Source organism: Netta rufina (assembly GCF_964035555.1).
Source record: "Netta rufina genome assembly, chromosome: 32".
Taxonomy (NCBI): domain Eukaryota; kingdom Metazoa; phylum Chordata; class Aves; order Anseriformes; family Anatidae; genus Netta; species Netta rufina.
In genome coordinates this window covers 832,388-855,678 of record NC_140156.1, presented here as the reverse complement: position 1 = coordinate 855,678, position 23,291 = coordinate 832,388, and the positions used below count along the sequence as shown (strand labels likewise).

Below are 23,291 nucleotides of genomic sequence, written 5' to 3'. Positions count from 1 at the left end.
GGGGATTCAAAAATGCGCACGTGGGAGCCCCCCACGTGGGGGCTGTGAGGCTCCCCCCACGCAACCCCCCCCCCCATGAGACCCCCAAGGGGACACCCCCCCCGTGAGACCCCCCCCCAATGAGATCCCCTCGACCCCCCCCCACGTGAGACCCCCCCATTGAGACCCCCTGATCCTTCCCCACTTGAGACCCCCTCCCCAAGAGACCCCCCCAAAACTCCCCCCACGTGAGACCCCCCCCAACAAGATCCTCTTGACCCCCCCTCCACTTGAGACCCCCTCATTGAGCCCCCCCCATTGAGACCCCCTGATCCTTCCCCACATGAGACCCCATCCCCAAGAGACCCCCCAAAGCTCCCCCCACATGATACCCCCCCCAATAAGATCCTCTCAACCCTCCTCCACTTGAGTCCCCCCCATTGAGACCCCTGATCCTTCCCCACATGAGACCCCCCCATGAGACACCTTCCCCTAGAGACCCCCCAAAACTCCCCCCACTTGAGACCCCCCCAATAAGATCCTCTCGACCCCCCTCCACTTGAGACCCCCCTGACCCCCCCATCTCAGACCCCCCCCATTGAGACCCCCTCATTGAGACCCCCCTCATTGAGACCCCCTGATCCTTCCCCACTTGAGACCCCCCCATGAGACCCCTTCCCCTAGAGACCCCCCAAAACTCCCCCCACTTGAGACCCCCCCCCACTGAGACCCCCCCCGACCCCCTGCAATAAAAGCCTGCCTTGCCCTCTTCCTTCAGCTTAAGGGGTGTCCTTTTTTGAGCACCCAAATGAGCTTAAAATTTGCTCTTTTTCTAAATTTCAGACTATGTCCCCAAAATCCACTATATACCGCGGCTAACCCATTGTTGTCTCTAGGGGATAATACTTAACCGATCCCTGTTATTAATAAATCTTTTCCCTTAATAGGTGTCTATTCAGGAGTTTCTCTGATTATTAATTTTAGGAGTAATTACAATAAAATTCCCACAGCAATTTAGCTTTTACTCTTTGATGACGGCCTCTTCAAGTTCATCTGACGGTTAGTTTAGTTTCTCCTGGTTCGGATGTTACTTTCCACTCCTTCACTGGACCTTTTACTCGCCACACTCATCTCCATCCTTTCTCAGCCATTCTCGCAGCTGTTTCTGTAGTTAATAAAGCAAAATAAAGTTAAAAAAGTCCTTTCCAGAGGGGCGATAGGTTTTCTCCTTTCCATGTTTTTATCAGAACCTCATCTCTCGGTTTTATCTGGTGAATTGCAAATCCTAAAGGTGGCGTTTGAGCCATCATCCCAATTTCTCTTCGCTCTTGCAACCTCCTTCCCATGTTAATTCTCTATTTCTGGATGCCACGATCCTCAGCTACGTTGTTCCCTAGAAGCATCCCTTGAGCATAAGGCATGCCATACAACATTTCATATGGCGATAATCCAGCCTCACTGTGTGCTTTAGTTCTTATGTTTAAAATTGCCAACGGCAAGCATTTCGTCCAGGGCATTTGTGTCTCGATCATTAATTTAGCCAATTGTTGTTTTATTGTTTGATTCAGTCTTTCTACTCTCCCCGAGCTTTGTGGGTGCCACGGAGTGTGGTATTCCCACTGGATACCTAATGATCGACAGAATAATTTGATTATTTTGGAAGTAAAGTGTGTGCCCTGCTCAGAGCCAATGTACTGGATTATCCCATATCAAGGTATTAACTGTTCTAATAATTTTTTTTACCAATTTTTACCCCCGTTTCTGCTGTAGCTCACGCTACAGGATAAGCTTCTACCCGTTGTGTTAAATGATCTACTATAACCAATAGATATATTATCCTCCCTGCCTTGGGCAATTCAGTGAAATCAACTTGTACTTCCTCAAAAGGCCTAGAAGCTGTTTTTCTCCCTCCCGCGGCTACTCGTCGAAACCCTTTCTTATTTATCTTCCGACAAGTTAAACGACCTTGTGTCATTTGCTTTGCTATTTCAAAAATCCCAATGCAACCAAACTGGTTGAGGAAATGATCACTTCATGCCTTTGTACCCCAATGTTTTTGTGCATGCAGACGTCCCAATATTTGCCTCGCAGAGGCTTTAGTGTCCATTTTCCTTGTTCTAATTTAGCCCCTATTTTCTCCGGTTTTGGTTGATCCTCATATTCTGTCTTCCTTGGGGTTGTCGATGACCCCAGTGGGGTTCCACATTCGGCCGGTTTTGGTCTCCTGGGGGTCCTGCCTGATTCTGTCTTTCCCAAATTCTCGTTCCAGCTTGCCTAATCGTTCCCCTTTCCTCAGCAGTAAATAAGATCCCTAAAATGGATCCCTAAAATGGACGGTATTTCTTCCCAGGTATAAATATTTGGGGCCTAGGAATTGGTCCATTTTTTCAGCTACTCCGAGGGGGTCAGCTAATAGGGTCCAACGGCTCCCATTTATCACCTTTTTCTTCTTCCTGTTTTTCTTCTTCGAACTTCTCGTCTGCTTTTAGTGTAAATATTGAGGCTGGAAAAGGACGTGAAGTCCTGATCTGTAATCCTGCATAATCACCTTCCTGGCTAAAAGGTTCCTTTGAATTAACACGGATATTTAAGGCCTAGCACATCCAGTCTTCAAAGGATCCAAAAACAGGCCGAAAGACGTGGTCTTAAAGGCTCCTTTGGCCATTCTATCATACAATACTGAGCATTTTTAAGTTACTTTTTCCTTTTCTGGGCCCCCTATCCGTTCCAATTTCTAATCCTTATTCCTAATGGACTTTTTTGGTGGTATGTCTGGTAATTTGCTCCCTTTCTTCTGGTCCCTGGTCTTCGATTTCGTCTGATCCATGTAGGAATTTTACTATGGCAATTCCTGCAGCCCTTGGTTGCAAACAAATCCCACCCAACCCAATTGTATATGCCTTAAATATTTTATTTACGCCTCCATCGTCCTCGTTCGGATCTTCGTGTGCAGAATTACGGGCAAAATACAGTGCTGCAGCCAGCAAGGGAGCTCATAAAAAAAAATATCAAAATCTTTGCTTGCCTTTATTCGGGTGCAGGATGGCATTAGCCCCGAACAGGAGCCACCAAATGCTGGGGCGCCTCTCCTAGATCAAATCAGGATTCAGGAACCAAAGCCCTCCTGGACGAGCCCCCAATTGTTATAAATGACCGAGTCCCGAATAGGATTAGAATCAAAGTTTACAATTTAATAAACAAATAGAGGCAAGCAAACAGTGCTGGGTGTGCCGGGCGGCTCTGCTCCACCAGGACTCACACCAGGTCCATCGGGCGGCTGGTTTTTATGCTCCTGGGCTATACAAATCACTGCTTCTAGAAAAGGCAGCAGGGTTATTATAATTAGCTCCCAAAATCTGAACCCTCCCTCTGGGGGGGTCTCTCATGCTGAAGGCTCGTAGTCTTCCTCCCAGGCTTTGTCCTCCAGCTTCCCTTTTCTCCTTATTTGGTCATCTCTTGGCCAGATCTCGGAGATTTGCAGCATCCCGTTCAAAAGTCAGCAGTTTTTGACAACTCCTTTGTTCTCTTATCCCCTAGACCGAGTCTAGAGGATAACACCCCACGTGAGTCTAACACCCCCCCGAGGCCCCCCCACTTGAGACCCCCCCCATTGAACCCCCCTCATTGAGACCCCCCTGTGAGACCCCCCCTTCCCATGACACCCCCCTGTAAACTTCCCCCTCTTGAGCCCCCCCATGAGACCCCCACCTTGTGAGACCCCCCCATAACACCCCCTACCTGAGACCCCCCCCCACATTAGACCTCCCCACACTTGAGACCCCCCCGAACCTGAACCTCCCCCACCTGAGGTCCTCCCCCCCGTGCCCCCCCCCCAATAAAAGCACAGAGACAGCCCCATCACAGTTCCCATCTTTATAGGGACAGAGGTGGAGTGGGGGGGGTCTCCAAGGTGGGCGGGGGGCGTCTCCGTGGCGTGTGTGGGGGTCTCTGTGGGGAGAGTCCTTGGGGAGGGGGGGCATGACCGTGGCCCCCCCCTTAGCTGGTGCGGAGCTGGTAGTCTGTGGGAGGGGGAGCAGCGGTGAGGGAGGGTCCCCAAAGTGTGGGGGGGGCGTCCCCAAAGTGTGGGGGGGTCCCCAGGGCGGGGGGGGGTCCCACTCACCCCCGCTCTGGGTGATGTAGCGCACCCAGGGCAGCGCCTGGTAGCCGCTCTTCTCGATGATCTTCATGTACCGCACCTGGTGGCACGGCGGTTGGGGACGCTGGGTGCCCCCCCACCAAAAAAGGGGACCCCGGTACCCCCCCCAAAACCCAGGACACCCCCATGGGCCATGTCCCTACTCCACTGTCCCCAAAACATCGGGGTCACCTCCCTGGGGCCACCCCAACCCCACAGCCCCTCCGACGCGTTCCTCCTGCCCCGTCCCCGAATTCATTGTGGGGGACCCCAAAGCCACCAGCCCCCCTCCCCAAGAAAAGGGGACCCTGACACCCCCCCCCAAAACCCAGGACACCCCCATGGGCCGTGTCCCCACTCCACTGTCCCCAAAACATCGGGGTCACCTCCCTGGGGCCACCCCAACCCCACAGCCCCTCCGATGCGTCCCTCCCATCCCATCCCCAAATCCATCAGGGGGGGACCCTGAGGCCACCAACCCGCCCCCCCCCGTCCCCATTTGTCACCTGGATGCCCGAGACGGTGAAGTAGGGGATCTCGAAGCGGACGGCGATGGGCGGCCGCCCCTCATCTTCCTCCTTCTCCACGCTGGGCAGCCCGAAGTGGGCGCGCATCAGGTGCTCCTTGCCCCCCTGCGCGGCACGGCGCGGCTGGGGACACCCCCGTGGGGACAACGGGCACCCCGCTGCCGTCCCCGTGTGTCCCCCCACCACCCAACCGAGCCGGCGGCCTCACCGGGAAGGATTTGATGCTCCAGACGACGAGGTTCTTCTCGGGGAGGTACTTGGCCGAGCCCACGCTGGTCTTGAACTTGGGCGAGTCGGCGTCGCTGGGCACTGGCACCGCGATCTCCACGCCGTTGGCCACCGACTGCTTCTTGAATTGCGCCTTGGCCTTGGGTTGGGGGACGCGGAGACGGGGGTCAACGGGTGGCCTCGGTCCCCTGGGAGGGCTGGACGCCCCGGGGCGCCTCAGCCTCACCTTGACCATGATCTCGACGCGGCTGTGGGAGAACTTCTCGATGACCGACTCGATCCAGATGAGCGGCTTGGCGCGGGTGCCCAGGCGGTAGGACATGAGCTCGAAGTCGCCGTCGGGCGGCACGAAGGAGATGGTGCGGTCGCTGTCGAAGCGCGAGAGCCGCACGCACTGGTGGAACTTCACGTCCTCCAGCTCCACCGACTTGTTCTTGCCCCCTGCGGACGGGCGGCGCCGTGGGGGACGCGAGCCACGCCGGGGGACGGGGACGGCGCCCCCCCGACAGCCCCGCGCCCACCCCGGCGGCACTCACGTCCCGTCAGCTCGAAGAGGACGCGGTCGTTCAAGCCCAGGCGCAGCTCGGGCATCCCCGAGAGGAAAACCTTCAGCTTGATGGTGCCCACCACCTCGCTGAGCAGCACGCTGCCGTTGGCGCTCACCTGCGGGCACCGGACCCAGCGCTGGTTCCAGTCTCACCACCACTGGTTTGGTCCCAGTCCCACCACCACCGGTTTGGTCCTGGTCCCACCACCACCACCATTATGGCACCAGTCCCACCACCACTACCAACACCACTGGTTTGGTCCCGGTCCCACCACCATCACCACTGTGGCCCCAGTCCCACCAACATCACTGGTTTGGTCCCAGTCCCACCACCACCACCACCGGTTTGGTCCTAGATCCACCACCACCACCAGTTTGGTCCCAGTCCCACCACCACTACCAATACCACTGGTTTGGTCCCAGTCCCATAACCACCAGTTTGGCTCTAGTCCCACCACTACCAGTTAGGCCCCAGTCCCACCACCACCACCAGTCCGGTTCCAATCCCACCACCACCACCAGTCCAGTCCCAGTCTCATCACCACCAGTCTGACCCCACTACCACCACCACCACCAGTTTGGTCCCAGTCCCACCACCACCACTACCACCAGTCTGACCCCAGTCCCACCACCACCAGTTAGGCCCCAATCCCACCACCACCAGCAGTTTGGTCCCAGTCCCACCACCACCACCAGTTAGGCCCCAGTCCCACCACCACCACCAGTCCGCTGCCATTCCCACCACCACTACTATTATGGTCCCAGTCTCATCACCACCAGTTAGGCCCCAATCCCACCACCACCACCAGTTAGGCCCCAGTCCCACTACCACCACCAGTCCACCGCCATTCCCACCACCACCACCATTATGGTCCCAGTCCCACCACCACCACCCCCAGTCTGACCCCAGTCCCACCACCACCACTTAGGCCTCATTCCCACCACCACCACCATTATGGTCCCAGTCCCATCACCACCAGTTTGACCCCAGTCGTCGTACCCCCACCAGTTTGACCCCAGTCCTCCCCCCAGCCCCACCAGTTTGACCCCAGTCCTCCCCCCAGCCCCACCAGTTTGACCCCAGTCCCCCTCCCCACCACCTCCATCCCCATCTCCAGCCCCAACCCCACCACCACCGCCACCCCTCACCGGCGGGCACCCAGCAGCAGACCCCGCCGCGTCGGGACCACCCCCCCACAATTTTTTAGGCGCCCCCCCCCCCCTCTCACCAGCAGGTTCATCGACTCGATCACGTCAATGAAGACCTCGTTCTTCTTGTACTTGATGCCTTCGGAGCGCCAGGACACGGCGTTGGTGACGGTGGTGGGCACGCGGGACTTGCCGGTGTCCAGCTTATTGCCCTCCTGCGTGATGTACCTGCAGGATGGGGGTGACGGGGGGGGGGGTCCTGCCCCCCCAAAAAAAGCCCCCCAAGCCCTCTGCCCCACTCACTCCTGGAGGATTTTGCTGTCGGTGGTCTGCGGGAAGCCGAAGTCCATCAGCTCGTCCAGCAGCTCGTAGACGATGACGAAGTTGTCCCGGATGCTCTCCTCCTCCAGCTCCTTGAAGTACTCCGAAAAAACCTGAGGGGGGGGGGAAACAAACACACAAGGGGGGGGGGCTCCCACTTTTGTCACCCCCCTAGCCGGGGTCAGCGACCCCCCCAAACCCTCCCCCCGGCCTCACCTCCACCACCTTGTAGAGGAAGGAGAAGACCAAGGAAGCGTTGGCGTTCTTCTTGGTGGTGGCCACCACTGGGGAGGGGGTTAAGGAAAAGTGCCGGGGGGGGGGTTCCCGGGGGTTTTTGGGGGGGGTCAGGAAGGATACGGTAGAGGTTGGCGTGCTTGATCCAGAGGAAATGAACCTGGCCGCGGGTCAGCAGCGGGGACAAAGCCCCCTCCTCCTCCTTCTGCAGCAGCAGCCCCATGAAGTGCTCGATCTCCCCCATGCTCACATCCCCCTTGTAGTTACGGCTGATGAGGGGCTGGGGGGGGGGTTGAAATTAGGGGGGGGGGGTCAGCCGGGACCCCCCCCTTTTCCATCGCACGCCCCTCGCCCACCCCAATTCTCCGTGTGCGTGGCGGTGCCGGGGTTGGGTGTGTGGGGGGGGGGACCCGCCGTGACCTTGGCTGACCTTGAGGCCGGGACCTGGGGGGTGGTGGGGTCCTGGGGGGTGGGTGGGGAGTGTGTGTGGGGGGTTTCAAGGTGGGGGGGGGTCTCACCTTCCCCTTGAGGTCCAGGATGAAGACGGCGGAGGCGGACATGGCCCCGGCTGCCGCTTCCTCCTTCCCCGTCACCTGCGCCAGGTGAGCGGCTGCGCCCATGGCCCGGTGGGGCCTTAAAGGGGACGGCTCCGGGGGGGGGGAGGTTGGAAAAGGTGGGGGGGGTCAGGGTTTAGTGTGGGGGGGGGTCACAGCCCCCAGCCCCATTTGTTGGGGGAGGCCCCAGGCTCGGCTTGGCCTTGTCCTGGGGGCTGCGGGTGGCTCCGTGCCCGCATGGGGGTGGGGGACGGGGAGGGGTGGGGGGCAAGGATGGGGGGGCTCACAAGCTGGGGGGGGGGTCATGGTTTAACTGGGGGGGGTGAGCAGACCCCTGGCATCTGGGACCCCCATGTGTGGGGTTGGAGGGGATGGAAGCCCCTTCCTAGCTGGGACCCCCTCATCCTGGCCTGGGCTGGGGGGGGGGCATCTGTGCAGGCCCCCAACACCTGGGACCCCCCTCCCTCACCCTGGAGGGCTCCCCACAGCCCCCCCCCCACACCCTGGACCCCCAACCCACCCTGGGGGGGCTCCCTGCAGCCCTCCCCAATCCCCAGGACCCCCTACCCATCTTGGGGGGGCACCCTACAGCCCCCCAACACCCAGCCACCCCCGATCCTGGGGGTATCTCTGCAGCCCCCTCCCCTCCCCTGGACCCCCCCTCGATCGTGGGGGGGCTCTCTGCAGCCCCCCCATGTCCAGGACCCCCAACCCACCCTGGGGGGGCTCCCTACAGCCCCCCACCACCCAGCCCCCCCCCAAATTTGAGGGGCTCCCTGCAGCCCCCTCCCCTACTCTGGACCCCCCCCCGATCCTGGGGGGGGCTCCCTGCAGCCCCCCCATGTCCAGGACCCCCAACCCACCCTGGGGGGGCTCCCTACAGCCCCCCAACACCCGACCGTACCCCCCCCCCCCCCCGCAGCACCGAGCCCAACCGTGATGGGCAGAAGGCAGAAGGGGGGGGGGATGAAAAAAAGATTGGGGGGGGTCAAGGGGGCGGGGCTAAGAGGAGGGGGCGTGGTCAGGGGGCGGGGGGCGGGACCACGGTAACGGTGTCCCCCCCCCGGTTGCTCGGAGCCGCAGGCACAACGCCCCGGGAGCGGCCGGAACGGCAGCGGCGGGGGGGGGGGGGACCCGGAGCATCCCCGAGCCCCCACCATGGGGGGGAGGAAGGACCCCGACGGCTCCTACGGTACCGGGGCGGGGAGGGGACCCCCGGGACCCCCAGAACCCTTGGGGACCCCCGGGACCTTTGGGGACCCCCGGGACCCCCCCCATCGGTTGTCTCCCGGGGGGGGCCCCCCCCGGTTTCCCACCCGTTTTGGGGGTCCCCTCCCCGGCAGCAGCCTGCCTGGGGGTCTCTGAGGTGGGCTGCTGCGGGGGGGGGGGCAGCGGGGGGCTGGGGACCACCAGGGTGGGGGGGTCACCACGTTTTGGGGGTCAGCAGGTTTCGGGAGCACCGAATTTGGGGAGGGGGGGGCACTGGGTTTGGTGACTGCCACGCGTGGGGGCTGCTGGGTTTGGGGAGCACTGAGGGTTTTTTTTTTTTTGGGGGGGGGTACGGTCACCGCCGAGTGTGGGGGCCACCAGGTTTGGGGGCTGCCGGATTTGGGGGCCACCAGATTTGGGGGTCACCAGGTTTGGGGGTCACCAGGTTTGGGGACTGCTGGGTTTGGGGGGTGCACCAAGTTTGGGGAGCACTGAGTTTTGCGGGGGGGGGGGGTGTACGGTCAGCACCAAGTGTGGGGGCCACCCGGTTTGGGGACCACCCAGTTTGGGGTCACCCGGTTTCGGGACCACCCCGTTTGGAGATTTTGGGGTTTGGGGCCCGGTGGTTCGGGGTCTGCTGGATTTGGGGACCACCGAGCGTGGAGGTTGTGAAGTTTTGGGACCACCAAGTTTAGGGGGCGCCGGCTTTGAGGGGGGGGTTTGGTGAGCACCGCGTTTGGCGACTGCCGCTTTTGGGGCCCCCAAAGCTTTGGGGACCACCGAGTTTTTTTTTTGGGGGGGGGCGAATCGTGCGCGGTGACACTGGGACGGTCCCAGGGTGGGGCACCGCTGCTGGCACCCCAGGTGCCACCACCCGGACCTGGGCGCGCCGATTGGTGCCACCGTCCTCCGACACCCACCCGGGGGTCCCGGCGTCCCCACAGGCTGGGGGGGGGGGCACAGCGGGGTCACGCATCCCGGCCCCCCCCACCCGTGTTCCTCTTTTGTTTCCGCGACGCATCCGGGGGTGCCGAGCCCGGCGCCCTGACATCACCGGCAGCCTATGAGCCGCGGGGACATCGCGGCGCCACCGTCCCCAACCCTCCGCGGAGCCGCCCAGCACCACGCTTATTTATTTATAACCCCCCCACAAAATATTTATTTACATCCAAAATATTTATTCCTACCCCCCTAAATATAGCAAACCGCCGGGATGAAAAACAACACCAAACCCGGCTGCGGTCACCGCGCCACGCCACCGGCGGACGGAGGGTGGTGCCCGCCGTGGGCGTTGGGTGCCGGGGCGAGGAAGAGGAGGGGATGAAGCAGCTGCGGGGCGAGGATGAGGAGGGGATGAAGCAGCTGCGCCTTTAATGGTGTAGCGTGCACGGCTCGTTGCTCGCTGCTGAGGTTCCTGGCACGCCCAGGGCTGAGCGCGCAGGGGCTGTTTGGGGCGAGCGGAGAGGGGATGGGGGACCAGGAGGAGGAGAACTACTATGGGAAGCACGGTAAGGGTTGGGGGGCGTCAGGGTTAGGGGGGGGGGGGCGCGGGGCTCGCCCCCGAACCCCGTGCCGGAGGAACCTTGGGCGGCACCGCGGAGTGGGGTGCAGGAAGTTGGAGAGGCCGAGATAAGGCTGAGCGCGAGCATGGCCCCGCTTCGGTTCACCGGGCTTCCTGCCTGCGAGGCGGCCGCGAGGGTTCGTTAACACCGAGGCCTTCGTTAGCGCGGTGGTTAATGGGGTTAATGGCTAACGAGGGCGGCCGGGTGGGTCCGCTTTTTATGGGGCGGTGGCGCCGAGGGCACGGAGGGCGCCGTGCAAGGGTCGAGCCCCCCGAGTGGGTGTTTTGGGGTGCAGTGTCCCCAAAAAAAGGGAGCTCCCCTGGGATGTGATGGGGTCGCTCCGTGGGGGCGCAGCTCCCTGGGTACCCTGAAACTGATGGATGTGGGGCTGCTCTGGGCACCCCAAAACCAATTTGCATGGTGTGGGGCTGCTCCAAGCACCCCAAAAACAACGTGTGCGTCGTAGGGCTGCTCTGGGCAACCCAAATCTGATCTGTGCATGGTGTGAGGCTGTTCTGGGCACCCCGAAACCGGTGTGTGCAGCACGGGGCTGCTCTGGGCACCCCAAAAACAATGTGTGTGGTGTGGGGCTGCTCCAAGCTCCCCAAAAGCGATGTGTGCAGCACGGGGCTGCTTCTAGCACCCCAAAACAGATGTGTTCCCTGCGTGGGGCTGCTCCAGGCACCCCAAAAGTGCCTTGAATCAGACGTCTCCCTGGTAGCAGGCACTCCAGCCCCCCCCAAACTGATGTTTCCTTGTCTGGGACTGCTCCGGGCACCCCAAAAGTGACTTGCCCTGGTACGGGGCTGCTCTGGACACCCCAAAATTGACTTGTCTTGGTACGGGGCAGCTCCCAGCACCCCAGAACTGCCTCAAAGCAGACGTGTCCCAGCTCCGGGCCGCTCCCACACCGAAACTGGCCTCGCTGGCTGAATTCCCACCCTAAAAATAACGAGGGGCGAAGGAGCGCAGCTTAACCACCGGGCTGCCGGGCAGGAGCAGGAGCTTCAGGAGCTGGGGAACAATTTTGGAGAGAGCTGTGGGGAAACTTGCTCTCCAAGGGGATAATTGTTTCCACGCCTGGAAAGCAGAGGCGCTGAAGGAGGGAAATGGCAGCTGGAGATTATTTTCCTCCTGCTCCTGGTTCTCCCAGGCCTTTTGTTTAAAAACTGGGGGGAGGGAGGGAGGGAGGAGGGGAGAGTTGGAAATTTGGGGCTTCCCGGTCTGCACGGGGACGGCTGCTGCTTTGCTCGCGTCCGTGTTGGGTTTTGGTGCATCGCTGTCACAAGGAGGGGAAAACAAACCTAAAGGGTGGGCTGGGGATTTTCCAGCAGCAATGGGAACGGGATGGGGGTGTCGTTTGGCTGTGTCCCCCCCTCCCAGCAGCCTGGTCTCGGTGGCAGCATCGGGTTCCCAAGGGCGCGGAGGTTTCCCTGCCTCCTTGGGGAGGCGTCGGGGAAGCGAAGGGAAAACTCCTCCTCCCCCCCTCAGTGGTTTTTCCAACTGAGCCGGTTTGTTCTCCATCCCCGCAGGGACGCCGCAGAAATATGACCCGAAGTTCAAAGGTCCCATTTACGACAGGTAAGAGCAGCCCCCCCCCCCCCCCCCCAAAGCCCCCTGGTGGGGCCGGTGGCCGTGCTCACGTCCCCGCTCCTCTTCCCGGCCGCAGGGGCTGCACCGATGTGGCCTGCTGCATCCTGCTGGTCCTCGCCATCGTGGGCTACGTCGTGGTGGGCATCGTGGGTACGTATGGTCCCGGGGGGGTCCAGGAGCTCCTCGAATGAAACAGAGGTGGGGATGGGGCAGGAGGTAACCAAACTGCCCCGTTTTATCCCCACTGCCCAGCGTGGACGCACGGGGACCCACGGAAGGTGATCTACCCCACCGACAGCCGCGGGCAGTTCTGCGGCCATCAGGGAACAGCCAACGAGTAGGTGCCCCCCCCCCCCCCGGGTCCTCCCTGCTCATGTGCTGCTCACTGGCGTCGTGATGCCCTCAGGGTGGCATTTTGAGCCGTTTTCTTCGCAGGGGCAAGCCTTTCCTCTTCTACTTCGACATCGTGAAGTGTGCCAGCCCGCTGGTGCTGCTGGAGTTTCAGTGCCCGACCACACAGGTACTTCTGGATGCCCCACCGGCGCAGCTCCCCGCTGCTGGCCTTCTTTAAAAAAGAGAAAAATGCCCCAAAATGAAAGGTTCCCCACCTTCTCCTCTCCTTGTTCCAAGATCTGCGTGAGCCAATGTCCGGACCGGTTCATGACCTACCTGACTGCCTACAGCGTGCCCGCCAACCTGCAGTACTACCGGCAGTTCTGCGTGCCCGAATTTGGGGACGTGAGCAAGGTGCGTCGGGCGGCCCCGAGCGGGGATTTGTCCCATCCCAGCCCCAGAACTTCACCTCCCCCTTGCTGTCCCCATCCAGGCTCCCATCGAGGTGCTGAGGGACAAGGAGTGCCCGGCCATGCTCTTCCCCAGCACCCCACGTAAGTCTGGAGGTGGCTAACGAGCTGCCGTTAACTCATTAACAAGCCGGGACTCTGCTCTTTATGGCTGGGGAAGTGCCCGTGCTTGCTTTGTTTGGGCTCTTTTGGGGATCTGAGCCACCCATTGGGGATTTTGGGGGAGGTTCGGGTCGGTTTGTGAGTGCTGCTGTGGGTTTTGTTTCCTCGGGATGCTGGGTGGGAGCAGCAGCATCCCTGGGGTTGCCGGTTTGGGGGTGCCTCATGGGGGGACGTTTGCTGAGCCCCCTCTTTTGCAGTGGCTCGCCGCTGCCTCCCGGCCATCCAGGCCAAGAAGGGCGTCATCATGGTGGGGAACGAGACCACCTACGACGACGGGCACGGGAACCGTAGGAACGTCACAGAGCTGCTCGAGGGGGCCAGGTGGGTGCCGGTGGCTGCGGGAGCAGCGCCGGGGCTGCTGCGTTATCACCGCTTCGGGGGGAGCAAACCACGGGGCTTTTGTCTGCAGTGCCGCAGGCAGAGTGGACACCGACTCTCTCCCCTGCCTCTTGCTTTTATTTTATTATTATTATTATTTTTATTATTATTTGCGTTCCAGAAAAGCAAACGTGGTCCTGGAGATGAGGCAGCTGGCCATGAAGATCTTTGAGGACTACACGGTCTCCTGGTACTGGATCATAATGTGAGCAGAACGCGCGGCACCTGCTCCCGAGGGGCAAAGCTCAGGAGTTCCCCCACTGTTTTCTGCCTTTTCCTGACTTTTGCATAATTTCCATTCAAAACTGACAGCAGAAGGGTGGCAGTGGGCGTAGAGGCTGAAGTCAAGCAGGTCCTGAAGGACCGAGCTGTCCCCTTCCCAGACCACAGAGTGGGAAGTGGCACGGGGTGTTTTGGAGCGTGTTGGAGCAACTTCCCCCCAACCCCAGTCACATTCTGTCACGGAGAGTTTCTGTTTCTAAGGCTGCTTTCTTCCTCCCTCAGAGGCCTGGTGATCGCAATGGTGGCCAGCTTGATCTTCATCGTCCTGCTCCGCTTCCTGGCTGGGATCATGGTCTGGGTGATGATCGTGCTGGTGATCCTGGTGCTGGGCTACGGTGAGCGATGTCCTCGGGGTTAGGAGCCTTCTCCGTGCTCTCCCTGTTTTCCTTTCCCTCCTTTAAGCAGGGTTTGCATGCAGAAACCCCCTAGGCCGAGTCCTTGGACCCAAATATTGGTGGGGTTGAGCAGCACCTCGCTGTCTGCTGTTGAGTGCCAGTATGACGATTTTCTGCTTTCCACCCCAGGAATCTTCCACTGTTACATGGAGTACGCCAAGCTGAAGGGGGAGGCTGGTTCCGACGTCTCCCTGACGGACCTCGGGTTTCAGACGGACCTGCGCGTCTACCTCCACCTGCGGCAGACGTGGCTGGCGTTCAGTGAGTCCCTGCCCACGGAGAACGTGCTCGGGAGGGAAGAGCACAGAGACTTTGGGGCCTTCTTGGCCTCTTGGTGGCCCTTCCCAAAAAGCTGGGCTACGGAGGGGGGCTGTGCTCGATGCCACGGGATGGAGCGCGTGAAGGCCGTGCTGGACGGCCCTCGGGGAGCGCTGGGCGCAGCGGTGGATTGGGAAGGCGAGGGTGGACGATGCCCTCGCACTGATGGGGCTCCCCTTCTCCCTTCCAGTGATCATCCTGTGCGTGGTGGAGGTGATCATCATCCTGCTGCTCATCTTCCTCCGCAAGAGGATCCTCATCGCCATCGCGCTCATCAAGGAGGCCAGCAGGTACGGGCCATTGCGTCCCCGGGCGGAGGTGGCCGTGGTCACCCGTTGCGACGGGAGGGGACAATGGGGTGTCCCCGTCTTCACGAGGACTTCCACGGGTTTTAACTGCCTTCCCTCGTCCTCGGCAGGGCTGTTGGCCACATCATGATGTCGCTGCTGTTTCCGCTGTGCACCTTCTTCCTGCTGTGCCTCTGCATCGCCTACTGGGCCAGCACGGCCGTGTATCCTTTCTCCTTCCTTTTCCTGCGCGTTGGCTCCAGGGGAAGGAAGCCGTGGAGACACTACAAGTCCTCCAGGGTGCTGAACTCGTTCCAGAGTCAGGGATGCATCCGCTTGCAAAGCTGCCAGCTGCGGCCTCTGGGTTAAAAGAAACAAAACCCAACGTAGGGAAGCAGAAGATTGGCAAGAGCAAAGCTGAGCTGGGTGTGCTGAGGATCCAGGCTTGTGTTTTTGTGAAGTTGTGTCTCCTTAACTGCCATGCTGCAGCTTCCTCTCCACCTCCAACGAGGCGGTCTATAAGGTGTTCAACGAGTCGGCGTGCCAGTTTTCTGGGCAGACCTGCAGCCCAGAGGTGAGGATGTCAAGAAATTCATCCCAATGCTATGCTTTACCCATGAAAGAGAAGATTGTTTCTTACACAAAAAAATACTTCGGTGGTCATTCGAGCCTGTAGGCTCTTACAAGCGAAATTCCACACTTTTGAACTCACTTCCATCGTGCTGTTATTTTTCTTTAAGCCGTTGTATGTGCAAAGCTTGCTTCTTGATGTGAGCAAACATGTGAAACGTTGAGCAGGATCAAGTCTCCTGAAAGCCAGCGTGGCTTTGGGTTGACCACGAGATGTTGTCGGTCTGCCTCACGTGCCTAAAATTCTTCTGTCCCCCCCCAGAAATTCAACACATCCAACGTCACCAAGCTGTGCCCCGATGCCCAGTGCCTCTTCGCGTTCTATGGGGGAGAGACGGCGTACCACAAGTACCTCATCGTCCTCCAGTTCTTCAACGTCTTCATGTTCTTCTGGCTCGTCAACTTCGTGATCGCGCTGGGGCAGGTGACGCTGGCGGGCGCCTTCGCCTCGTACTACTGGGCCTTCAAGAAACCTGACGACATGCCCGCCTTCCCCCTCTTCTCTGCCTTCGGCCGCGCGCTCCGGTACGTCCCTTGAGGAGCACCACGAGCTTCTTGGGGTTTTCCGTGTCTAACCGGAGCGGTTTTCCCAGGTACCACACCGGCTCGCTCGCCTTCGGGTCGCTGATCCTTGCCATCGTCCAAGTCATCAGGGTGATCCTGGAGTACCTGGACCACAGGCTGAAAGGTACCGAAACGGGGCTGGGAAATGAGGAGGTGGGCACGGCTGGTGTCTCTGCGGGACCAGAGCCCATGGGGGACGTCTCCCTCCTTGGGGATGCTCCCTCGAGGTGCTCCAGATGTCTGGAGGTGGTCGTGAGCACCCTGCTTGAGCAGGGGTTGGACCAGATGGACCCAGAGGCTGGGACAGGGACGTGGGCACCTTGAGGCTTGCAGGGGGTCTCTGGGTTCAGCTGCTCACCCTCCCGTCCCTTGGTGTTCCTCCAGCTGCAGATAACAAGTTCGCCAAGTTCCTCCTGAGCTGCCTGAAGTGCTGCTTCTGGTGCCTGGAAAAATTTATCAAGTTCCTCAACAGAAATGCCTACATCATGGTAAGGGGCTGCTGGTCTTGGGCACCCAAGAGGTTGTTAACTCTGGGGGGGCCTTGGCATGCATAGGCTGTCTTTGGGAGGTTGTTGAGGCCCGTGCCTCTCAATTTCATGGGAAAACGAAGCTTTTCAGCGTTTTCTAGCTGTTTTGCTGGAAAGCCTCAACATTCACTGTGTTGCCTTGTCTTTGGCATGAACCTTTTCAGAGACCCCAGGGTGGGGGGGATTTGGCTTTTGGCCCAGTTCAGGTGCTGATGCTTGACCTGCTGGTGGAGGAAAAAGCGCTGCCAGGTTTGGGATTTCTCCAGCCAGCTGAGAATGTTACTCAAGAGATGGGATGAATCGTGGCCTCTTCTCTGGGCCGAATCCTGCACAGTGCTGTTCCTCACCTCTCTGCTCCCGTTTCTGTGACCCCTCCTAGATTGCTGTTTATGGCACCAACTTCTGCACCTCTGCCAGGAACGCCTTCTTCCTGCTGATGAGGAACATCATTAGGTGAGGTCCTGCTCGAGTTCCCTGTGTCCAAGTCCCTCCTGCTGACAAAGAGGCGGCCAAATGTCCGCTGGGAGCAGGCGCTCACCTCTCTCTCACTCCCAGGGTGGCCGTCTTAGATAAAGTCACCGATTTCCTCTTCTTCCTCGGCAAACTCCTCATCGTGGGCAGTGTTGGTAAGTATTGGCCAACATAAGCTTCTCCTTGGGGTATTCGCTGTACCCCGAGCCTTCCCAAACCCTGTTTTTTGGGAAGAAGAGCCTTCCCCGAACCCCCTCGTTCTGCCCAGGGTCCTGCAGCCATTTGTGTGGTTTTGTTTTCCAGGAATCCTTGCCTTCTTTTTCTTCACCCATCGCATCAAGCTGGTCGAAGACACGGCGCCGTCCCTGAATTACTACTGGGTTCCTATTCTGGTGAGCCGCTTTCTGCTCCGCTGGGGAATTTAGAAGTGGCCAAAAGAAATCCTTAGCAAGAATGCCTTAAAAATGCTGTTCCGCTGGCTGTCTCTGCAGAGCTGCTTTGTGAAGGCTTATTTTCCATCCCCACTGAAACGAGCCTTTGTTTCAGCTGCTGGCGAGAAGGCGTCTTGCCATCCGGGCTGGCTCCGTCCACCCTTGCTGCAGACGCCTTTTGTTCCCTGTTCCTTTCTGTTCCACCCCCCCCAGGGAATTTGGGATTCAGCACTTCTCTCCTCCTCTCCAGGTTCCACCTAACCTCAGTGTTTCTCTTCCAGACGGTGATCGTGGGCTCCTACCTCATCGCCCACGGGTTCTTCAGCGTCTATGGCATGTGCGTGGACACCCTCTTCCTCTGCTTCTGTAAGTGTCCTCCCGCTGGGCAGCAGAACCTCCCTCCGCCCCAGAGCCATCTGGACCCCAGGGTTTGCTCCCCTGGCCTCTCCGTAGGGTTTTCTCCCACTCTTTCCTTCCCCACCTTCCTCCTGCCTTCCTACTAGCCTCTTCTCTCCCCTCTACCTGGAAGCCCACAGCCTGTCTCTGGGTCTCTCTCTGTTTCGGTGCTTTGGTTTTGGGGGAGCCTAACTGCTACTAACTTCAATTTTCCTTTTTTTTCCTTTTGTTTTGTTTTCCTCCCCTCCTCATGTCTCTCCTCGCTCTTCTCCTCCTCTCACCTCCGCCCTGCCCTTCCCTGGCCTCTCCCACTGTTTTCTTCCCCTCTCCCCATCCCGGCTGCTTCCTCCTGGGGTTGTGAAAAGGTGAAGATCTGGAGAGGAACGATGGATCTCCCGAGAGGCCTTACTACATGTCCCCCGAGCTGAGTGCCATCCTGCTGAAGGGGACCCTAGAGCCTTCCAAAAACACCGATAGCCAAGGCTAGGGCTGGCCCCGGGGTGGCTGCGTGGCCCCAGCAGCCTTCTCCTGTGGCCACGGTTGGTGCAGAGTTCCCAGCTGGATGTCCTCCAGGTCCTCCCGGCCGGAGGTGTGCTGGCTTCTCCCTGCTGTACCAACCCCATCTCCCCGCCCAATAATGAATACTCTTGTATGGAAGGAACAAATCTGGAGTTAATCTGGGCTCCTGCACAGCCGGGCACGCGTGGCCAGGAGCTGTTGAGCCGTGCGTGCCTGGTGCCGGTGTGCGACTGGGTTTGCTCCTGGGTGGTGGAAAACTTGTGCCCCTGCTCCTCACCCTGTGCCAAGCAGGTCAGCGCACCCGAGGATCCCCGTGCTTGGTGGCAGACGTTTCGCTTTCGGTTCCTGCAAGGCGTTGGGTGTGAAGCAGAGCACGCTCTTCTCGTGGGTGAAACCCCTCCCGCTGTTGTTGTAAGGAGGTTAAAAGGAGCAGCTGGCGGTGGTTGCAAACTGCTGAGGCTTTCACTTGCAGCCTCCTGTATTTAACAAAGATTTTGGGCCCTCCTGCTGGTGGCGCAGAGGTTGAGCCCCTACGTGGAGGCTTGCCCCGGTGCTCTACAAGCTCTGCTTGCTCCAGAGCTGCTTTGGTCGGTGGTTTGGCTGATCTGTGGGTGAAGGAGCTGCAGGACCACAATGGCTTCGTGACGGCTGGGTCCTCTCCTTGTTTGCTCTTGATGCCCCAAGGATGAGCAAGGCTTTAGGAACGCCGTCCTTGGCGACTCCCCCTGCACGCCAACCCGCAGCTCGTGGTACAAACCCCGAGCAGACGGAGCGCCGTCTCCAGCAGGACAAAGGCGCAGTGGTGATGCTTGGGTTCCTGTCCCGGCGTCGTCCCTTACAAAACATCCCAGAGCTCTTCTTGCTCAGCTCTGACGCTGGTGCTTTGTGGTTTGTTTTTTCTGTTGTTGTGGTTGTGACTTTCTCGCTGGAGCAGCTGTTTGGCGCCGAGGCCAACCGGTGTGTTCAGGGCTGGGAATGCACCTAATTACTGCGTGCGCGTCACGTGTTGGCGAGGGCGTAGCGTGCTGGGCGAGCAATGCTGAGCAAAATCCCTTTGTGCTCGCGGCCGGAGCAATTCGGGATGCAGAAGGAGCAAAAATCACTTTGTGCTTGTGGCCCAAGCAATTCGGGACACAGGAGGAGCAGGGAGGGCGTTGGAGGGAGCACTCCAGGGTGACCTCTCCTCACAGCTCCTTCCTGCAGCACTGTTAAATTTTACCAAGGGGAAAAAACAAACAAACAAAAAAAAAAACCAGACCTTTGCTTTCTTCCAAGTAACAATGAGGAAGTTTCCAGAGCACAGCACTCCCTTTAAAACAAGGAGCAGCTGTGATGGTTCGCACGCCAGGAGCCTTTAGGTGCAGCAGAGGGAAAGTCCCCTCTCCCCATGATGAGCTCAAAGACCTTTATTTCCACGGGCACGCCCCAAAGGAATATTCCTTAGCTGGGTGGCGCAGCTCTCGTCTGCCATCTCGCTGCCTTTGAGCTCCATGCCCTGGCCATGCCAACCCCTGTCTGTGGCCCCCGCTGCTGCGCGGGGGGGTTTCTCGTTGCAGTGGAAGACCTGGAGCGAAACGATGGCTCGGCCGAGAAGCCGTACTTCATGTCTCCCGACCTGAAGAAGCTGCTGAAGAAGACGAACAAGGAGGCGTAGAGCCCGCCGCATCCTCCCCGCTCCTCCCGTCTTTTCCCTTCCCGTGCCGGGAGCAAGGTTGCGGGGTTGCACCCGGCGCTCAGCACTGCTTGTCCCAGGAGAAAATGCTGTCTTGATGCACTCAAACCACCAGCAAGGCTCGGCGCAGAGCAGCGGGGAAGGGCTCCTTTCCGAGAGGACTGGGTGATCGTTAACAATTGGGCATTAATTGCCAGGGCTGCAGAACTCAGCACGGCTCAGCCCCTGCCCGTCCCACGTTGGGATGTTTCTGGCCAGAACCTGCTGGCGCTGATAAAAGCAGCGTGGGACCGGCTCTGGCACGAGCACAAGGCTAAGTCTGGTCTTTAGGGGCATTAAGCCAACAGCAAAGTGAATTTTAAAGTAAATGAGGAATCCGATGATGCTGTCACGTTCAGGGCAGCTGCGCTTGGCTGCCTCATAGCACCTGGACAAAACCAGGCATTGCAGTGACCGCCGAGCCAAGCAGCTGCCCTGGTGGTGGCTTCAGGCAGCTCTCTGGCTTGCTGCAGCTTTGCAGCCCCCCCAAAATATTTGGTTGAAATTGTTGGTTCCCACCTGGAGAGCCGGAATGTGCAGAAACAGCCTCGCTTCTCTTGCTGTCTTTCGAAGACGCTTTAGGGTTCTGCTTTGGGGCTTTGGTGGGTGCAGATTAGAGAAGTAATCACTTTACGAATAAGCTCGTTATTGCTCCATGTGTGAAGGTGGAAGGAAATCCCGGGTTGAAGGTGCTCAGCTATCCGAGGGGGCCATGAACAGATGGGCGTACTCTGGGCAGTTATTTCATCGCACTGAAAGGGCTGACGGCTTCCACCCCATCCTCTGAACAAATCCTGCATTATGTTTCCCAAAACGTGGCAGCAAAGTGTCCCTAAGACACCAACAAAATTAGCTAGTGGTGCTTTGCCTGTGTGATGATTTAGGAAGACCCCCCCACCTATGGGCTTGGTAAAGGAGTAGTGTGTGTGTGTATATGTATATATACATATATATCTTTTTTTTTTTTTTTTTTTTTTTTTTTTAGGTTTACATTAGGTAATTTTAAGCAAACCAAATGCCAAACAGGTTGCCTTATGTCCTGAGACGCCACGGGGTTTTCTGGACTTTTAGCTAGCTGCTTTTTCTAATAGGAAGGTGCACACCTCTAGCAGCTTCCATCAGAAAAACGAGGGAGATTTTTGAGAAATAGATTGAAGGAGGTTAAATATTGCTGCCTCAGAGCATTAAAACACAAATAAAATACTGAAGCTTCCTTTGAGCAGATCACTGGAGCTACACGGCCCTGCTGTTGTGAACGGGGAACTGCAGGATCCACGTGTGCCAATTTCGAGGAGGCTTCGCCCAGGTGTGGTCACCTCCACAGATTTTATCTGATTGCGCTTTATTCTGCTTTAAAATAAATTTGCTGAGGTGTGAAGTGGAGAACTTAAACAGCTCCCAAAGCACAGGGCAGGCAGCAGGAGCTTTGTGGGGTTGCAGGCACCTCCTTCTCTTAACAATTGCAAAACTTCTTTATTACAAGGGTTTAAATTTGGTTAGCCGTGTGTAACTGTAACTCGTGCTCAAGGGTATATTCTGCTTCTTTTATACATATTTCTCAGTAATCTTAAGATCCCTGTAGTATTTTTGTAAGATACAAGAGATGTTTTCTATTTGCACTATTAACTGCTTTGGGGGTTTCTATATTTTTGGTTTTAGCCGTTTCCCAGTGGTTTCAGTTCTCCAGCCGTTGCTACGATCCCTTCCTGTACTGCTTCAGGGACGGGTGTTGAAACAGGCATGTGCTGAGGTGATGCTAACTTGGGGGCAAAGCTTTTTTTTTAAAAAATAAGGCATTAAAGAGGAGAATCCTCCTCTCAGTTCAGGATAGGCGGTCAGTAGGTAAATGGGAGCAATCATAGGAATGTAATAATTTTACAGCTGCAGTAGCAGCCATGAGGAAATACTTTCTGGGGCATGATTCTGGTCCTGAATTATTATTTTTTTCCCCTTTCCTCTGGCATCCTTGTATAGGTTTTGAGTTGTGTTTTTCCTTTTTTTTTTTTTTTTCTTTCTTTTTTCTGTTTGAAGTTTCTGTATAGAGGGCAAGTTCACTGCTTGCGCCTAGATGTCAGCTGTTAACTCTTCATGCTTTGGTTGTGGAAATGCTGTCCAAGGTAACAGGACCATCAGTAACTGACATTTATTTGCATCGACATACACCACAGATTGTTAGGTCTGAAAATATGGAGGTTGAAAAAGGACTGTTAATGTAAGAAAAGGTGCTCTTTGCTTGGGACGTGGGGCTGGCTCCGCTGTGTTGTGTAAATTTGGGATTCAAGGGGCAGAATTAGGGGATCCTATTTATTTCCTGCTGAGGAAATGGTATTCACGCCGCAGCAGGGTTTTAGCATCCAGAAAGGCTTCGCTCGATGACTTCCACCATTTCTTTCTGCAAGCGCGGGCTGATGCCTGCACCTGGGAGTGCACCTCCTATGCCTAACCATGTATTTAAAAACATCCTTCATCTTTAGGAATAATTGCGCTCTTTTCTGTCTTGCGAGATGCTCCTTCTGCCCCTGTGATCCACGCATGCTCCTTGTTATTCCCCAAATCATCCCAGGGCCCTGCTTGAAAGCTGCAGGGCTGATGTTCTGCACTCCCCTTCCTTTTACATGTGTTTCTCCGAGGCATTAAGTACAGCTGCTGTGCACCGGGGCCCCTATGCAAGCACACACCTCCAGCTGGAGCGTACGCGCGCGTTTCCGATGTCACCTGCGGCGGTTGTGTTGATGTCAGCATTCCAACCAGAAATAAAGTGCCTATTTGGACCTCACTTCCACCACGCAGCTCATTTGGGGCTCTGACGTGATGGAAAAAACGTTGTCGTGTTCTCTCCAGCGACTCAAAGAGGGGTTGAGGGTGGACGGGACCTCGGGGTACCCCCGTGTCCAACCCCTTGCTCCGTCAGGCCTCTGCTCAGAAATGGTACGATCGGTACATTTGCCTCACTCAAATTCTGTAAAACTTCCAGCTTTGCAAAGAGGCAAAGCCTGCACCTTTTTCTGGAAAGAGGTCTGGCAAAACCCGAGTGATGGGAAAGCAGGAAACACGCCCAGCCTCGCCGAAGCTGGGACCCGTGTCGGTGGGGATGCTCCCGCTGGATCAAGTCATTAACACCAAGCACCAGCTTCAATCGGGTGCCTCGGAGAGGTTGTGCAGGGCACAGGGCCCTCTACTGATCAGGCAGGCTGCAAAAAAAGCAGTTTGGGGTATGAGGGATCACGCTGCGTGACATACCAGGTATGTTTCCCCCGTGAACAGGCAGCAGTCTCCTGAGGGTTAGCTCTTCTCCAGCACTGATCGCTTGGAGAGCAGTTTCTGCTGAAAGAAGGCACCAGCCCGCAGCGCTTTGCCTGCCTTCTGCCCCGTGCTATAG

At 57.9% G+C, this 23,291-nt stretch overlaps 2 protein-coding genes across 5 annotated transcripts; one reads left to right on the top strand and one right to left on the bottom strand.

The window, feature by feature from the left end:
• Positions 1-3,975: 3,975 nt before the first annotated feature.
• AP1M2 (adaptor related protein complex 1 subunit mu 2) lies at positions 3,976-7,680 on the bottom strand (the record flags this gene model as incomplete). Its single annotated transcript, XM_084303987.1, has 11 exons — positions 3,976-3,998; positions 4,100-4,175; positions 4,621-4,746; positions 4,850-5,008; positions 5,096-5,310; positions 5,406-5,532; positions 6,646-6,793; positions 6,869-6,999; positions 7,103-7,170; positions 7,244-7,400; positions 7,639-7,680. 11 exons carry the CDS (start codon positions 7,678-7,680, stop codon positions 3,976-3,978), a joined length of 1,272 nt encoding a protein of 423 aa, XP_084160113.1.
• Positions 7,681-8,750: 1,070 nt separating this feature from the next.
• On the top strand, positions 8,751-22,630 carry SLC44A2 (solute carrier family 44 member 2 (CTL2 blood group)). 4 transcript variants are annotated; one of them, XM_084304017.1, is made up of 22 exons: positions 8,751-8,866; positions 11,978-12,026; positions 12,115-12,188; positions 12,291-12,375; positions 12,474-12,558; positions 12,669-12,785; positions 12,865-12,925; positions 13,201-13,324; positions 13,503-13,586; positions 13,886-13,998; positions 14,188-14,319; positions 14,567-14,666; positions 14,795-14,887; positions 15,153-15,237; positions 15,556-15,818; positions 15,887-15,981; positions 16,242-16,345; positions 16,764-16,837; positions 16,940-17,010; positions 17,159-17,247; positions 17,568-17,652; positions 18,048-18,281. In XM_084304017.1, the coding sequence occupies exons 1-22, from the start codon at positions 8,833-8,835 to the stop codon at positions 18,167-18,169; spliced, it is 2,139 nt and encodes a 712-aa protein (XP_084160143.1). In that variant the 5' UTR covers positions 8,751-8,832; the 3' UTR covers positions 18,170-18,281. The 4 variants fall into 4 exon arrangements, with proteins under 4 accessions (XP_084160143.1, XP_084160144.1, XP_084160142.1 ...); XM_084304018.1 differs by lacking the exons at positions 8,751-8,866; positions 18,048-18,281 and adding exons at positions 10,279-10,391; positions 19,758-22,630; XM_084304016.1 differs by lacking the exon at positions 8,751-8,866 and adding an exon at positions 10,279-10,391.
• Positions 22,631-23,291: the final 661 nt, after the last annotated feature.

Coding starts and splice junctions, on each gene's coding strand:
- SLC44A2 (XM_084304016.1), top strand. CDS start 10,352: ATGGGGGACCAGGAGGAGGAGAACTACTATGGGAAGCACG. Junction 12,559..12,668: donor TTCAGTGCCCGACCACACAG/GTACTTCTGGAT, acceptor CCTTGTTCCAAG/ATCTGCGTGAGCCAATGTCC. Junction 17,653..18,047: donor CACCCTCTTCCTCTGCTTCT/GTAAGTGTCCTC, acceptor GGTTGTGAAAAG/GTGAAGATCTGGAGAGGAAC.